This window comes from Semicossyphus pulcher, unplaced genomic scaffold, assembly GCF_022749685.1.
Source record: "Semicossyphus pulcher isolate SPU_LCO1_2020_fin unplaced genomic scaffold, fSemPul1.0.p SCAF_7, whole genome shotgun sequence".
Taxonomy (NCBI): domain Eukaryota; kingdom Metazoa; phylum Chordata; class Actinopteri; order Labriformes; family Labridae; genus Semicossyphus; species Semicossyphus pulcher.
Genome location: NW_027211748.1, coordinates 13170179 through 13187463, shown reverse-complemented (window position 1 = coordinate 13187463; position 17285 = coordinate 13170179). Strand labels below are relative to the sequence as shown.

At 40.9% G+C, this 17285-nt stretch overlaps 2 protein-coding genes across 3 annotated transcripts in view; both read left to right on the top strand.

The window, feature by feature from the left end:
- The window catches only part of LOC138611516 (adenylate cyclase type 1-like), a 38698-nt gene extending 29900 nt beyond the window's left edge, over positions 1-8798 (top strand). Inside the window, exons 9-20 of one of the 2 annotated variants that reach the window (XM_069684678.1) lie at positions 1807-2004; positions 2090-2187; positions 2313-2397; positions 2844-2933; positions 3567-3829; positions 4611-4737; positions 5194-5310; positions 5448-5594; positions 5681-5779; positions 5863-5977; positions 6091-6215; positions 6625-8798. In XM_069684678.1, coding sequence (XP_069540779.1) covers positions 1807-2004; positions 2090-2187; positions 2313-2397; positions 2844-2933; positions 3567-3829; positions 4611-4737; positions 5194-5310; positions 5448-5594; positions 5681-5779; positions 5863-5977; positions 6091-6215; positions 6625-7047 — 1887 coding nt within the window. In that variant the 3' untranslated portion in view covers positions 7048-8798. Of the gene's footprint in view, positions 1-1806; positions 2005-2089; positions 2188-2312; positions 2398-2843; positions 2934-3566; positions 3830-4610; positions 4738-5193; positions 5356-5447; positions 5595-5680; positions 5780-5862; positions 5978-6090; positions 6216-6624 lie in introns of both variants that reach the window. The other variant, XM_069684677.1, reaches the window with a different exon arrangement.
- A 6006-nt stretch (positions 8799-14804) lies between these two features.
- LOC138611683 (insulin-like growth factor-binding protein 1) lies at positions 14805-16041 on the top strand. The gene is made up of 4 exons (XM_069684868.1): positions 14805-15150; positions 15334-15476; positions 15677-15805; positions 15916-16041. The coding sequence occupies exons 1-4, from the start codon at positions 14805-14807 to the stop codon at positions 16039-16041; spliced, it is 744 nt and encodes a 247-aa protein (XP_069540969.1).
- The last annotated feature ends 1244 nt before the right edge of the window (positions 16042-17285 follow it).

The following is a 17285-nucleotide window of genomic DNA, read 5'->3' as shown; positions in this document are numbered from 1 at the left end:
CCTGTCAGCTGTGATGACCTCAGCCCGTTGAGGTCATTACAGCTGATGTCTAACTGAGACCAACATACCATTCCCCCACCTCACACACATACTGTACTGTCAGTGACAATCTGGCTAAATGTCAAAGAGCCTGTCTGACCTTGTGTAACCGATCATGTGACCTAGCAGCTGTACAATTTTTGCACCAGCTGTTTTAATCCAGATTTCCAGGTGTGTGTGTATGTGTGTTCTCATTGTGGGAACAAAAACTAATCACACCATGATCTTGTATGTAGAGATTCACTTCCCCTAAATATAGAAAGGTTTATGTTAGTGTTAAGAGTAAAATAAGGGTTTGTGAGGCCTGCAGCGGGAAAGGTTAAAGTCAGGACAAACATCCAAGGATATTACATATATGTCAGGTGTCGTTTGCTGTCATTTAAAGCATTTAGTATGAAGGTCGGACTAAGAATTATAATGGCTGCATCCAGTGGACCTTCCCCTGATACTACATGATAGTGTCTGCCCTTGAATCTATATAACCCTTAATGATAACACCCTCACGTCGAACACAGAAGGCAGATTAGTACAAAACATACAAATGGAAAAGTGGGCACAGCTTAAGTCATACATATACCTTCTCCTGAGTAGTTACTTTACATTCAGACCACACACACTTGAATCAGGTGAAATGACATATGCATTCAAGGCACGAAGGGGAGTGATATGAGGGACCAGCGATGAATGAATAGGAGTTTTGGTGCAGCAGACATGGCTGCACGATGTGTCCTGTGCTACGCTGAGCACAATATGGAACATAAGGAGAAGTCGGTATCTGCAGGTCACTGTGTGGCTGCCTTATAAATAAATAAAAGTAGAACGTGAAGGAGGCACGGAGAAATAAGGGAGGGAAGTGGGGAGACAGGGGAGGAGGAAAGATTTTATTGAAGGTTGGAAGGATAAACAGAAATGCTGTAGGGAGTAAGGAGGAAACGATGAAGCAAGGGTGTGAAAGAAGGAAGTAAGGATGAATACTAAGAAGTAGGGATTAAAAGAAAGAAGGGAAGGAAGTAAGGAGATAGGGTAGGAAGTTAGGAAGACTAAAGTGAAGCATCTAAGAAGAGTATTTGAAAGTAAGGAAGAAATAAGTACGTAAGGATGAGTATAAGGAAGCATGGAAATAAGGAACCAAGTAAGGAAGAACAGTGTCAGGGAAGGTTGTAAGAAGGAATATTTTTGAAAGGAAAGAAGAATGCAAGGAGGAGTGTACAGAGGCAGAGATGGAAAGAAATAAGTCAGAGGAAAGACGTTAAACTAACTAACTAAGAACTAAGGGAATAAGGGAGGAAGAAAGGGAGGAAAAGAAGGTGAGCTGTACACTATTCAGGTCATGTAATGGACTCATGAACACTTTTGCTCACCCTCTGCTTCCCTTCTGTGCCAATGAGCTGCACAATTCATCCAGCAGGCTCTCTTATATGTACACACATCCATCTACACACACACTAACACACAAACATCTCCTCTGCCATGTTAAGTCCTTGGCTTTGCTCCAGCGGCCAATGTTTTGCAAAGCTGCTCACTTTGGCTGCTGAAGACACTCAGACTCAGCGGGGTGCGTTCAGTAATGAAGTTAAGTGTGAAGGCAGTGTCCTAATTTGAAAGTATAATAAGCTGCCCGTGTTTATTGTTCAGTCCTATCCACCCTCGTTCCTAATAGGATAATACCCCAGTGGTACAGCGAATACAGGACGCTGCATTTTAGCCTATTTATCACACTATTGTTTTTCATGTTTTCAGTGAGCTTTTTTTTTTTTATTCCACCAGCGGAGAGCCATGCGAACTGCTCCACAGAAGCTGAGGAACCGTACCAACACAAACCAGGCTAATTTGATCCAGAGCAGCCCCAGAACCCGGGTCAACCGCTACATCGGCCGGCTGATCGAGGCCCGCCAGACCGAGTCAGACACGGCCGACCTCAACTTCCTCACACTCATGTATAAGTGCTCTGAGCGCGAGCAGAGGGTGAGCGACACACATTGTACATGTACGGTGAGATGTACTGTTGTAATCTGTCGCTCACTTTCATCTGCTATCTGTTATTGTTTAGTACCACCAGGTTCCTGATGAGTACTTCACAAGCGCAGTGGTCCTCTCTCTGATCCTAGCTGCCTTGTTTGGACTTGTCTATCTTCTCATCATACCACAGTACGTTCTGCAGATTCTCTTGTTGTCCTTTCTTCTTATCACTCTCATTTCGTCTCTTTAATTATTTCAGTTTCAGTCTTTTTTAACAAACACTGCCATCTTCCTCTCTCTTGTTTTCCTCTCAGGGGCACAGTGGTACTAGTTCTTCTCGTCTTCTGCATCTGTTTCCTAGTAGCTTGTATCATGTACCTGCATATAACTAGAGTACAGGTAAATACAGCTGCTTTCTTATCCTTACCTGACCTGAGTAAAGGTCTCCTTTTCCTTGTTCACTTCCTGTCTAAAGTGGTGCGAAACACAGCTTGGTTGCAGATGATTCTAAGCCCCCTCTGCGATGTTAAACTCATATGGCTGGACTATTAATTTCAGCTTTAGTTGAGGTTGATGGTCTTCCTCAAAGCTTCTTAACCACATGAATTTACACTTAGTGGCTCTGAGGTTGATTGATTTTCCTGTTTTTGTTCCCCATACTTGCCTCCGACCCGAGTCTGTCTGCACAGCATTCCTTAAGCCTTTTTCCCTAATCCTATTTCTTCAGCTACCTACACTTTGTCAGATTGTAATCTTGCCATGTGTTAACACATATAGTATATACATATTTAATTTCCTTAGGCTGTCGATCTCCTTCAGCTAACTCCTTTGTCTTTGTCTCTCAGTGTTTTCCAGGGTGCCTGACGATTCAGATTCGCACTGCTCTCTCCATTCTCATAGTGCTCTTAATCTACGCTGTGGCCCAGGCCTGTGTGGTAAGTGGGAAAAGCAACAATCAAAAGTGTCAATCGGACAAAATTACACACTTTACTGGCCAACCAGTAACAAATGATACAATAAATAAGAAAGCCAAAAGATCTAAACATATATTCACAATTCTGGTATTTATCATGTTTTTATGATATTCGTTATATTTACAACAAATGACTTGAAATAAAACATGAATGCTAGCAGTTATATTACATCTCTTGTGGCTGAAATTAGTATTACAACAATAAACACTTCTTTTTTTTTTTTATCACCTGCCAGAACTGTTTTAGCCAGAATATTTGTTTATAGTACTTAAAAAAATATTCCTAGCAAACTTTTTTGTAAAAAAAATTTCCCCCAACCTGTTTCGCAGTGAAAGATTGAGCTGGAAAAAACTTGTTTTGCACCTGTTCTTAGGACATAAAACCAGGAGAGAAAACAACAAAACTTTGATCAGCAGATTCTTTCTTCTCATTCCCCTCTCAGGGCTTCGGCATGATATACAATTCTGTTCAACTGACTGATATTCTTTGGAAAAGTGCAGACAGGGCCTTTTGTGAAAGTACCCCTGAACTTTTCTCTACTTTAATATCCTGTCATCGTTGCACACATTTATCTTCTTGTTTTGCTTCTGTCAGGTGGGCTGTATGCCCTGGTTGTGGGGTAGAGCCAACACCAACAGCTCCATCATCATCATCGATGTAGACGGCGGCGCCAACCAAACCATGGCGGAGCTGCCTTGTGACGGTGCCCGATACGCCTTTCTGTCCTGTGTGGTGGGCACACTCACTCTGGCACTTTTCTTGCGGGTCTCCTGGCTGCCAAAGATGGCGCTAATGCTGCTTCTGGGGGTGCTGTACATCACTGTGTTGGAACTCAGCGGCTTTCGCAAGACTGCAGGGTGAGGATCACAACACACAACATGACCACAAACACAGTACTGCAAAACACTCAAGTGTTTGCACGTTTGTATTTCTGTCCTCTCCTGAAGTTGCATGACAGCAACACACACATCCTTTCAGAGCTTGAAGAGAGAGCCCCCTGATCTAGTTATGACTGTGCGTCATTCGAGCGTGAGAGGCGAAGATTGGCTGTGAATGTCAAGCAAATGTTTCTGTGTTTGTTTTAGAGGGAAGCGATAGCCATGAGTTGGGAGAAACATTTACAGTACATGTGCTGAGATGTATGTGTGTGGAGGAGTCTTTGCTTGTCTGGAGCCCACACACTCTTTCATTTTCCACCCTTTGATGCAGCACATGTGCTCATTAGTTCCAAATCAGAAGGCTGAAAGGATAATGTGGGCTGGATGATGGGAGCGAGCTAGCTGTGTCAACCCAGTACCGAGGGGCCTGGCCAATTTTATTGGAGCTTGGATCATAAATGTGTCCCTGAAAAGTGATTGTGTTCAATTTGTGACAGTTATTCAGATGAAGAACTAATTTTGTTTAGAGTTATGCTTCATGCAATATGATACTACTCTAGGTCCAAGGTTTCAAGCACATTTTAGCTTTTTCATTAATAGTTTTTCCTTAGTATAACTTTGTGTTTATGCCCTTAGAATATCCTTTTTTTCAATGCTTCTGTAGTCAAACTTCACTCTGTGTGGGGTCTATTTAACCCTCATATGCATTTTTCTGTGTGGTCCAGTCCAGTGCTGACTCCTGTGTTGGTCTCTTCCACAGTGGGGGGTCCTTCCACATCCGGGGCTATGAGCCCATCCTGTCTCTGCTGCTCTTTGTCAGTGCCCTGGCCCTCCACTCCAGGCAACTTGACCTCAAACTACGCTTGGACTTCCTCTGGGCTGTGCAGGTCAGTGTGTGTATCTGTGCATGTGAAAGAGGCAGCAGCTGTATAAAGACTTATATCTCATTATAGTGACATCAATAGAACTCAGTAGAAAAGCTGAAATTTCAGCTTTAATAAAAGTAAACTATTGGGTTATGTTTGGAGGATTTGTATTTATAGGCTGCCAGCTGTCTGTTCTTTGGCAAAAACGAAGCTAAGAAGCTTGTTTGGCTTGTTTTAATTTGGCGCAGGAGTGTAAAAAAGCACTATTGTTCGTAGTAGGATTGAAGTATTGAGGAAAAAGCTGGATTTAAAACAAGCAGCTTTAGCATGTAATGTACCATTCAGAATCCAAGACATACATGCCATGTTGTAAGGCTCGTAAGGCTTTGAGTGACCCCATGTGGTGGAAATGTGGGACAACCCAACACTCCTCACGGCTCTGTCTGTATACTTTGTGTGTGCTGCGTTTGCTGTCAGGCGGAAGAGGAAAGAGACGGCATGGAGAAAGTCAAGCTGGACAACCGGAGGATTCTCTTCAATCTTCTGCCTGTACACGTGGCTCAACACTTCCTGTTGTCAAACCCCAGGAACATGGTGAGCCTCGCTAATAGACAGGCAGACAGACAGACAGACAAACAGGTAGATCAATAGACAGAAAATAAAAATCATACCTACAATAAAACATCAAATTACCTATTTTTTTACTTTTATACTTTTTGCTTTACAATTAGGATCTATACTATCAGTCATACGCACAAGTGGGCGTCCTGTTCGCCTCTATCCCAAACTTCAATGATTTCTACATCGAGCTGGACGGCAACAACATGGGAGTGGAGTGCCTGAGACTACTGAATGAGATCATTGCCGACTTTGATGAGGTGGGATGCAGATTTTTTTGGAGAACCTCGGGGGTATTTGTTGCATTGTTGCCTCGGGTGTTTATTTGAATGTCGATGTTTTGCAGCTGATGGATAAGGAGTGCTACAGAGACATCGAGAAAATCAAAACAATCGGCAGTACATACATGGCAGCTGTAGGCCTCGTCCCCACCATCGGTACCAAGGTGAAATGTCTTCGTATTTCCTGTGTGCACGTTTATGAATGTATGCATAGAGTCTAACTGCTTCGTGTACCTCCCACTTTTAGGCCAAGAAATCTGTTTACGACCATCTTAGCACAATCGCAGACTACGCCATCGAGATGTTTGACGTCTTGGATGAAATCAACTATCAGTCATACAATGAGTTTGTTTTGAGAGTGGGTGAGTACGCCCTCGTAATTAAACTCCCTATAAATCAAGTCACTATGTGATGATGAGAAACCCCCGTTTGACGTTTGTTTGTGTTTGTTTAACATTTTGTTTTGTTTGTGTAGGTATCAATGTGGGTCCAGTGGTTGCAGGGGTGATCGGGGCACGGCGACCTCAGTATGACATCTGGGGGAACACGGTCAATGTGGCCAGCAGAATGGACAGCACTGGAGTACCGGGGAAGATACAGGTATCAAACACACCTTAAATCACAACTTTTATATTTTATGCTAATAGAAGTATGGTGTACAGAACATGCTTATAGGGAAAATAGAATAAACAACAACAAAACTGCAGTTGTAAAGGTGGTCTTCAGTAGCCAGTGGAGTCCTGAAATGACCATTTCAATCACCTTTAAGAACTAACTGACTGACAATCTACTCTTTGCTTTGGCATCAAAAGAGGAACTTCCACCATATTTCCCATTTCTATTTATTGTTTCCTAACAGAGCAAGATGGCTCTCCTGATGCTAAATAATAATACATCATTTTAGGTTCATGTTAGATTGAACTTTGTTGAACCCAGAAAGGGATCTTAGTGTTTTTTTTAAGTTATTTATATGAATGAATAAATATATTTCCTTGTTTTTATGATATAGGTGACTGAGGAGGTCTATCGCCTGCTGAATAACAACTACGACCTGGTGTGCCGTGGCAAAGTCAGCGTCAAGGGTAAAGGTGAGATGCTGACCTACTTCCTGGAGGGGAAGGTCCAGGGCGTGGGCACTGTAACCACTTCTTCAGTGGTGCGTTCGGCCAGCCTCGCGCGCCGGATTCACTCCTGCGGCAAGACGAGCGTCCCTACCAAACTGGGGAGCGTCTCCTCCGCTGCCAGCCTCGCTGCTTACGCCAGCATGGGCAGCAACCTGCAGATGAACACTGCCAACACCAGCAACAGCCAAGCAACATGCCTGCCCTCATCCTGCGTGCCCGCAGTGGGCGAGGAGGACGAGGAGGAGGACATAGAGGTCACGGGGATTGAGATTGAGGCTGTGGCAGGTGTGGCAGATGCATCAGTGTAGGAAGAAGGACCAAAAACTTTCATGAAAGGAAAGCAAACCCTGGTTGGAGACCTGGAGAAGACAGGGTTGTCCAGGTATTTTCTTTAAATCCTGAGCGACTGGCACAACCCAGAATACGCTCGTTCAGGATGAGAACATCCTGAGAAATAACGTGAAGCGGACAATCATACTCGCTTTTAAGGATTTGTATGCGTGAGTGAAGAAGAAAGACACCCAGAATCTCAAATGGTCTTTTAACATCTCTATAGCAGATGATAAGGTTTGTGGTGTTCCTGGTTTCCCTCTGATCCAGGCAAAAAGTCATGTGCATCTTTGTTTTATATATAGTACATATTCCATGTACAAGGGATATGTGCATTGATATCCAGAAAAAGACTGATCTTGCTATTGCTTTTGCACTGTCTATCTGAATATGCCAAGGATACATTGCATTATTTACAGTATAAAACGGTGTTGTTTTTACTTTTTGGTGTGTGTAAGCATGCATGCGTGTATTTGTGAGTGTGTGTATGCATGTGTGGTTAATTCTGAATTGTAACGAAACAGCACAAAATCCTTTTTCTTTTTTTTTATACTCGGAGCTCACTGGATGAAACAGGCTTTTTTTGGAGACATATTTACAGTTAATAGTGCATGACTTTTTAAGAGTTGACAGCCATAGTAACGATACTCCTGTTGAAAGAAAACCAAAGTATTGAGCTTTCCATTGATCCTTAGTTTTTACAGCTTGAATTGCCTCGCAACATGTCAGAGAGAGAAAGTGTTGCAGTACATTAATGGTATGAGGGAAGTCATCAATAGACTTTAAAAGTGTCTTTTTTTTTAAACAACACAGACACCAAGTAAAGTTTTCTGAATTTCCATTATTCAAATGCGTTTGATGTAATGTGGCTTGAGGTGAGATGGCAGTAAAGGTTGATGAAAGCAGCAGAGGAAGGTGTGTAACAGAGTTATAGTGCTGCTATGGAATCTAGTTAATGCCAAAACTTAGACATAGAGGACCAATACAGCCCTATGTATGGTGCAAACATACATGTGGACATCCAGGATTGCTTTCATCAACACAGAGGAAAGCACATATCTTACATGAGCACGTTCAATAAGCACACTCCTTCTTCAAATGCACAGCCTAGTTCTTTAGCCTACGCCTTTCAAACGCTCCGTGTACGTTGAAACATCTCTGGAGGGCCAGAGAAGCTCTGGTGCATCGTCGTCTTTCAGGCATCCATCGCTGTACTCCAGCTTTTTTGCATCAATTTAAGCTACATTTTTTTGAGATTTCCTTTAAGAACAGATCTCTTTCCTCAGATAACAGCCTCAGATATGAGAGGCGCTTCGGATATCTTTATAGCCTATATCTTTATCATCATAGAACTTTCACTTTATCAGCAAAAGTGTAAATTCATCATGTTTCAAGTTTTTGCCTTACTCAATAAGCTTACAGTGATTGCAACCTGCCTTTTTAGATATATTCACTTTGATATGCAGATCATACCTTTTTGTAAATAGCCAAAAGCTGCAAATTATGTTGTATCTTGTACAGTGTAAAGTTGGGTTATTGAATATTTTGTAATAAAGACAATATTGGTGTACAAAATATCAAATGAGTACAGCTGTGGCTGTCAATATATGTAAAAATGTTTGGCTGTTGACATACAAAACATGTATGTGTTTTGGATTGTGGACTAGGGTGTGCTGTAGACAATGATTTTTATGTTGAGACCTATGAGACGTTGCATGCAGCCCAGCAAATGATCAACAGGTTACAAATATACATTTTTTATGGGCTGTTAGTTCCACTCTATAAATTTCATTTCTCACATTTTATTTTATGGCTCTTAAAATAACAGTTTTCACTCTGCATGGCAAAATATGTCGGAAAATGACTGGTTTATTATGCCACTCAGTGAACTCCCACAGCCCACAGCCAGATGAATGTCACTATGTCCCAAACACTGAGCGGGGGCCAAGTTTGTTTTCCCAGCATTGATGTAGAACTGGTCTGGGGTTCACTCAGTGTAACAGTTAAGTCAACAAACACCGGGTTTGTTCCACCATTTTCAGCAGAGTGCAGCTTTGGAATTATTTTCTTTTAGAGTAAAAAAGTTGACAATAATTTGAGATTAATTTTAATGTTGATAGGTAGAAAGCATTAAAAGGTGCAGTAGTTGTTATCACTGTTATTTTCAACTTCTATGAGTCCAAGCTAAAGTTGACATTAAGCAATAAAGGGGGCTCTAAGGTGAATGATGATTCACAAACAACACTCCCCCTGGCCGTTCTGGGGCTAAAAAGGGTCAAGAGGAGGGAATTAGATTATGGCATTTGGTAATAATTAGGCTACATTTCCCAAGGGTTCATTTCAACCACAAAAAAAAGAAATCTCACAAAGAAATATGTCTTTTGGAATAAATTTAGTGAAAATAGAGACATTGTTCTGAGACCATTATAGAGTATATAACACGCCTGTGTTAAACACTTGATTCTGATTGGTTAATTACGCTATTCTGAGATCTGCTATTTCTCAATAACAGACCGTTGCTATAAAGAACAGACTGTTGCTAGGGTTGCAGCTCTAATCATACAATCCAGAGGATTAACTGTGATCATATATCAATTAATCAATCTAGAAGTCCGGTAAATTTGACGTCGTCTTGTTTACAGTGGGAAAAAAAGAGAAGAGACAAAACAGCAGAGAGAAAGCAATAAAGGGTAAAAGATGCAAAAACTTCAGGCTACGACAGAGAGATCTACAAAACTGAAGACGGCACATGAAGTAAACATTAAATGGTAGACAGTACGGGATACGGCGGTGTTTAAAGACGGTGATTAGAAAAGAAAATGTCAACAGACTCTGACAGTGACGAGACAGAAAACCTCAATCAGGTTCTGCGCTGATTCCTGCGGTCCGGTTCAACTTGTCTTACTTCATCATCAGTGGGAATGTTTCCATTCAATCAGAGAAATATAGGCTTGGTGAGCTCATTTTAAGAAGGCTAGAGATAACCGTTGCTATGTGTTTCTATGGGGCTCTCACTGTGAGAGTAACAGACCGTTTTTAACAGAAATATAATCATTTTTAAATTCATAAAATAATTTCCAAATAAATATTTGTCGCCAGACAATTGATTTTGTAAGTAGGTAGCCCTGTAATAAGCGGAATGTTTAGTGAGCAGGTTGTTATTGTGGAGGAACCCCTTCAGGGTTCTGCTCACCCTGTTGAGGTTCCATTTCGCGATAAAACTGGTTGTTTCTATGCTGAGGAATTTTCTTCAAAAAAGAACTGCTGAACATTCAAGTAACAATCTTTAACTTTTTCATTCAAATAAATGTCTGTTAAGTCACTATCTATCACTGAATGAGGTAACACAATGGTGACTGAGCCTATGGCCCACTGATGAAAGCCTTTGCATTTGCAGTATATCGTAGTTTTATGGACTGGGTGTCTGTGTCGACATTCGCAAAAAAATCACAAGCGGCGCCCAGTTAGTGACACATATTCCATCACCCAGCAGTGGTTGGTCTGTCAGAGAGTGTAGGCGGAGCTAAGCGGCTGCACTTCCGGTTTCTGTAAGCAAAAGAAACAAATTCGACACTCAGATTAAGTCAAACAGTCTACAAACAAAAGCGAGGACAATCAAGAGTTAGAACCATGACAAAGGGAGCCAGCGGTCTGGTTAAATTGGGAAGTGCGCTCCCGTAAGTACCGATAATCGCCAGTGGGTGGCGCTCAAGAGCACAAAACTGAAATATTCGAGACTGTTACTTTAAGTTAAAATTCATTATTCATTAAGAGAAACTAGAAAAATGGCCCATGGAGATTTCATGTAAACAAACAAAAGTTATGTTCACCTCCCTGAGGTCGTTGTGTGTTTTGACAATCAACTTAACATCAAGGGAAAAAAATTTAAAGCAGGAATTGTGACCTTTTATCGAGGATACCTTTAATTTCATGCATACATAACTGTATGTTTGTCTGAGAACATTTCACATTTTCTATTTCACCTGCTGTCCACTAACTTAAAGACTTCACTAGGAAGTCCAAACTAATTAAACAGAATTGGATGTGTACCAATATACTGTGTCTGTGTCCTATAATGAGCACCAGTTCACATTGTTATTTCAAGGCAAAAAAACAAGAGTAATGATGACTCAGGAGGAGGCGTTATAATCCTGAACTTTTCTGTTCAGAATGGGTCAAGCTCCAAAAACTCTGAATGACAACATCAGCGTTTTCTTTTAGCTTACATAACACTGTGGTAACACTGAGTAATGCTCCTTGTGACGAGTAAACGGGACTTGGTGTCTCCTTAAAATAGTGAGTTACTATGCTTTTAAATATAAACAAGTAGATATTCATTACAACACACTACAAGTTGCTATGGTTATATTGCTGCATATTTTGACACCAACTTGCACCTGCCATCTGAGTTAATTAAGCTTCCACACCTGATTTCAATAATCAACTAATGAATACATGAAACTGCAGGATCTTTACAAGAGGAAAGCTTGGTCATCAGCCAGCTGAATGGACATTCAGGAGCAAAAAGTAAGTTTGAATCTGCTGTTTTCTGCTCTGGTAGAGGCAGTCATCATGTCAAAATAAGTTAGTTAGAAAAATTCAAATGTTTGCCCATTGAATTAGCCTCTCGTGTTAATTCTGCTCTGCATGTAAAAAGATGACTGCGCAGAGACATCGTCTGGAGACAATGCAGGAGGAGTCAGAGCAGGAGGATGAAATCGACGGAAGTGAGACAGGAGATGTAGAGAAGGAGGATGTAGAGAAGGAGGACAGTGAAGAAGATGAAGATGACGCTGTTGTGCTGAAGGCTCTGAGACCTAGGCGACTGCCTCGTTCCCTAGGTCAGACAGAGAGTTTTCTTCAAAGGCGATCGACTGGCAAACACCAGAAGGGAACGGAGAATTTCTCTGGGTCAGGTCTGAGCACAGGTTCGTTGGATGTGAGTGATGATGCTACCACACCTGGGCAGGAAAGGTTAGGAAATGAGAAGAGGTCTGGTGAGCTGAGAATAAAGGTAAGAAAATGGTACAATTTACATTGAAATTAAATATCTAACACACAATGCAAAATTAGAAGATGTGCTGCTATTTTGTTTCAAGGGCTCACAGATCAAATGGCAAAAACAAAAACCAACAGTGTTTGCGACACTTAAACCACCAGTGAAGAAGAAGAGTAACAGCAAAAGAATCAAGAAGGCGTCCTTGGTTGTGAGTATTCATTTTTTTCTTTTGCAAAATTGTTGGAACTTATTGTGACGCGTTTTCCTTCACATGTCCTTAAAAATACCTCCAAACAGGAGGCCTTTCCCAAGTGGCTCGTAGACCTGATGGTCAACATCGAAGAGGCAACAACTCACCAACTGGTGGTTGAGTAATGCTGTTCACAAGGTGAAGGTGAAACATGTTGGGCAAGTTGACCAATGACTTCATTGTGGAATGTAGAACAAACTTCAAGGATTATTGTTGTGGGCACTGCCAGGGAGTAAAGTCCATGTACAACATGAAAGGCACAGTGTCTTCAGTGTCTTGTGTGTCTACTTTGTTATATCCACAGACTAATGTAGCTATTAACAATACTCTTGTTTTTCTTTATTATTATAAATGCAAACTACATCTCCCTCCTGACACCCTTAGCCTGAACCCTCTAACCTTTTTCCAAGTCTGTGTTCTTTGATTTGAATGACAGTGTAAAATACTATATAGAGGTCAGAGCTCTCTCTTCAAACAGTCACACACGTACACACGCAAACAGATAGTGGTTACTAGTTTATTGAACTTTAGGGGAGCGATAAGTAAGAGGTTATGTTTAGCTTGTAGGTTAACAGTCAGATTTGGATATGATTTATTTAAACACGATTGTTAATTTTAATTTAGGCTACGTTTGGAATAACAGAGGGGTGAAAATATTAAATGTATGTCTTATGACAATTATCCATGTTCTATCCAAGTGTCCATTATTTGTTTCTGGTGTGCATTACTGCTCTTGTGTTGTTTGTGACCTGTAACTGAAAAGGCCAATATTGGCTTCTCACATGAAGTAATAATAAAGCTGTATAAAATAGAATTGGTGATGTAAAGACTAAGTTCCTTAAATCTGCTGTAGGTCTTACTTCATTAATTAATTTAAACTTTTTCTGTATGCTACACTTTTGTACATATACGTGTTTTTCATTGTGTGAAAACATCCCCTCACCACCACTAGCATCAAGCAACCTAACTGGACATGCATGAAGGGTCCCAGCTCACAACTGTCTATTATCTCCTAATATTTCCTTCTAAACATGCTGATCTTTGTTGGAAACGATGCTGTTATAATTAGGGATAGACCGATTATCGGCGCCGATATTCGGCATTTTGACGCATATCGGCATCGGCCTTTTTTATTTATTTTTTTATTTTTTATTATAATTTTTTTTTAATTCGACGGCCGACGGTGCTCACACACACGGCGGAGAGGAGAAAAAGTTCCTTTCTTTGCAAATTTTATTTAACTTTGTTTTATTTACTTTATAAAACTTCAGGAAGTTATTTATTTATTTATTTAAATTTTCAGTTAACTTTATAAGAGATGCTGCTGACCCTGGGAACTCCCTGCGCTTTTTGTTTGTTTGTTTAATAAACATATGCTTAAAGGCATTTAAACAAAGTTAAGTGTTGGAGTTTGTATGATTCAAAATTTTGACTCCAATATTTTCACTTTTGCTGCAAATGAATATCGGCTCCTAATATCGGTTATCGGCCTCCTTGACTACTAATAATCGGTATCGGTATCGGCCCTGAAAGAACCATATCGGTCTATCTCTAGTTATAATCAAATAAAACACACGTAAATAATCCTGATTATTTTATTGGTTCTTTCCATGGTTACGCATCATAACAGTGCGATTTCTTGTTCTTGTTTAGCTTCATGCATTTTGAGTAATATTGTTAGATATCAGCTATCTGTTTAAAAAAAGAAAAAAGTTACAAAAGCTCGGGGTCATGCAGAGTACACCGCATGAGTAGTGTTTGTGTATGGAGTAAGTGGAGGTATTTGACATTCGCCATACATATAGTTATACTACATAATACTACACCAAGGCAGCAACCAATTACTACCGTCTTTCTCACACAAACATGGTGTTTGTGTGAATGTTATGGTTATGCAATGCTGAAGGGGATGATCGTGTTTATCTGTCTGCCTGATAAGAGGAACCTTCACCAAAGACACTAAAGGGACAAACAGGGTTTACGTCTGAAAACAAAGGCGAAGCACGATCTGTCAGCATTACTTCACAAAATAAAACAGAGTTTTTACAATCACCAGTCATTATCTTATAGCCTATAACTCCCTGGATTATTACTTATAAAGGATGTTTTCCGTTACTACTTATTGACACATTTCTTCCAAAAGCAGCATCCATGTGATTGTTTTCATAACCTCAAAGGTAAAGACAAAGATACTTATTTGGTCCTCCAAAAACAGGGTTGTTTTGATGTACAATCACTTTGTTCCAAAGTCAATATTGACAACAGACCTCGTGAACCTGGATCTACGCACGTCAAGAAGGGTCATCCACCGTTTAGAACAGCTTTGTCAAAAGTATTTTATATCTGTGGTCAGTGTCAATCATTAACGCCCCAGGAGGCCGGATCTCCATATAAATACTGCTGGTTCAGAGAACTCAGTTTAGAAGGAAAAGTAAAGTCATACCGAGCAGTCCAAAAAGAAGAACATACTCATCTGAAGACTAAAAATGCCTGGATTATATGAGAAACTGAGATTAGTGGCAGCAGCGGCTCTGGCTGTCCTGGCCACGGTGAAGTCATCCCCGGTGCTGGCACCGGAGCCTATCCGCTGTGCTGTGTGTTCGCAGGAGAAACTGAACGACTGTCCTGCCGTCCCGGCAGACTGCAGGCAGGTGCTGAGGGAGCCTGGCTGCGGCTGCTGCATGGCCTGCGCTCTGGAGAAAGGAGCGTCCTGTGGAGTTCACACAGCCCACTGTGGTGAGGGTCTTCGCTGCACTCCAAGGCCGGGTGAGGCCAGGCCGCTCCATGCTCTGACCCGAGGACAGGGGGTCTGCACTGAAGATCTGGGCCAAGGTAGTCTGAGTTTCATGTTTTTCTCTTGTGTCATGTGTTTACCTGTCTTTTTTTTTATCTTAAAATGTAAATATATGACCTTAAAGCAACCTAGGGATAGGGATACTTTCAAAAATGTGAAAAACTTTTCTGATTAAAAGTGTGTCATTTTCCACATTTAATTTAAATCCTTTTTTGAAACAGAGGAAGCTGATGTAGCCCCTGACCAAGGCTCCCTGCACTACTTGCTGAATTTAAACCTTCCCCTGGACCACCAAGACACTGCTGAGGGTCAAGAGAGTATCAAGGCCAAGATCAATGCCATCCGCAACAAACTGGCACAAGAGGTGAGGGTAAAAACATCAACCTGATTAATAAGATGATTCAATGTAATTTACCTTCCTTCCACTAGAGGGAGCACTTGGTTTTAAGGAGTGATATATATATTTTAGAGATATCACTTTGTTTGTGTAATTTTGCAACAAATAAATGGTGTAATTCTTTATGTGTCTGTGTAGTTCTGACTGTTTGTCCGCCTTCTGCACAGGGTCCCTGTCACATTGAACTGCATGGAGCACTGGACATTATAGCCAGCTCTCAGCAGAAACTAGGAGAGAAGTTCACAACTTTCTACCTCCCCAACTGTGACAAGTACGGCTTCTACAAGGCCAAGCAGGTGAGAACGGAAGGATTTTACAAAAGAAAACTCATTCCACCTGTTTAAAGAGATCCATCCTAAACTGGTTGATTTATTCATGCGGTTTACCATCCCCGTTTCTCTTTCAGTGTGAGTCATCTCTGGTTGGACCGCCGGCTCGCTGCTGGTGTGTCTCTTCCTGGAATGGGAAGAAGATCCCAGGATCGAGTGACTTGCTCGGTGACTCAGATTGTCATCAAGAAATTACTCACTAAAGGACGGAAACTGCTATCACTCAAACACAGACACAAACATAAACACATCTAGAAAAAAACAACTCTGTTTATCTACTTGCATCCACCTGATGGATTGACTTCCTTTTACATAAACACACTCATCCACACAAAGTCTCATATCCTATTTCAGAGGGGGAAATTTCCTCTCATTTTATTTACATGTATGTATCAAGACTTATTTATTCAGTGCTTGTATATTCTTACTAACCATTTGTCATTTTTAGATATTTTATATGTTTGCCTATTTTTTTGATTGTAAATAGGGCAACACTGTATACATTTGTGTTACTGAATAACTCCATTGCTCAAAACCACCAAGTCTACAGCTCTGCCAAGCCCATTTCAGAGTCTTCAGGATAAGTTTTTTTTTTTTTAACATTCATTCAAAACTGGAGCAGCGCACGGCACGAAACAACACAGCCGCTCATTCATTCAACATGTTGACATTGTCTGAATGTATCTCCATTGGCGTTTCCTCAATGGGTATTGGGGGAAATACTTAAAGTGCCACAAATATGCGCACGGTGGCCAAGTACAAACATATCAAGACTCATCCAGGCCAAAGTGAGGTTTGGGTTGGGTTTCTCTGCATTTGTCTACCTCTACAGGTCTACAGGTTTAGCACAGGATTGCTGAGGCTTGCTCCTCAGCTACAGCTTTCTCATATTAGGGACTTTTATTTGTCTTTCTTGGCCTATTCTATCATTTATATTTATTATGATTCACTCATGTATTTATGCTATTGTTCGCTGCTGTATGTGAATGCTTTTTGCCAGGAATGCTGCTATTCTTATATTATTGAAACAATGTACATGTCCTTGTAATTCTGTAAATGTGCACCCAATAAAACTGTTGTCATGATGGGCTCTGGTTTAAACGTTTTTTTTTCCAACTGCCGAAAAGTCGAAGGAAGAGAAGGCAAAATGAAAAATGAATGAAAATGCTGGATAATTTTATGCTGCCTTTATTAAGTAAAAATAGACCTCTGAGGGTTGCATTATACATGCAAACAGCATATTTACTTTAACACGGGCAAGTGATGAAAATTATCACTGGCTACCCAGAAATCAGAGATAACGGTTTGTGGCCTTTATCCCAAAAGATTCAGCTTATGCAAAGTGACAACAAAACAGACACAACCACAGCACAGGTTAAAGGTAATGTCTCTCTTTCCTTGGCTGGAGATCCGGCATACAAAAAAGTCAATACGCACTGTAGCTGCA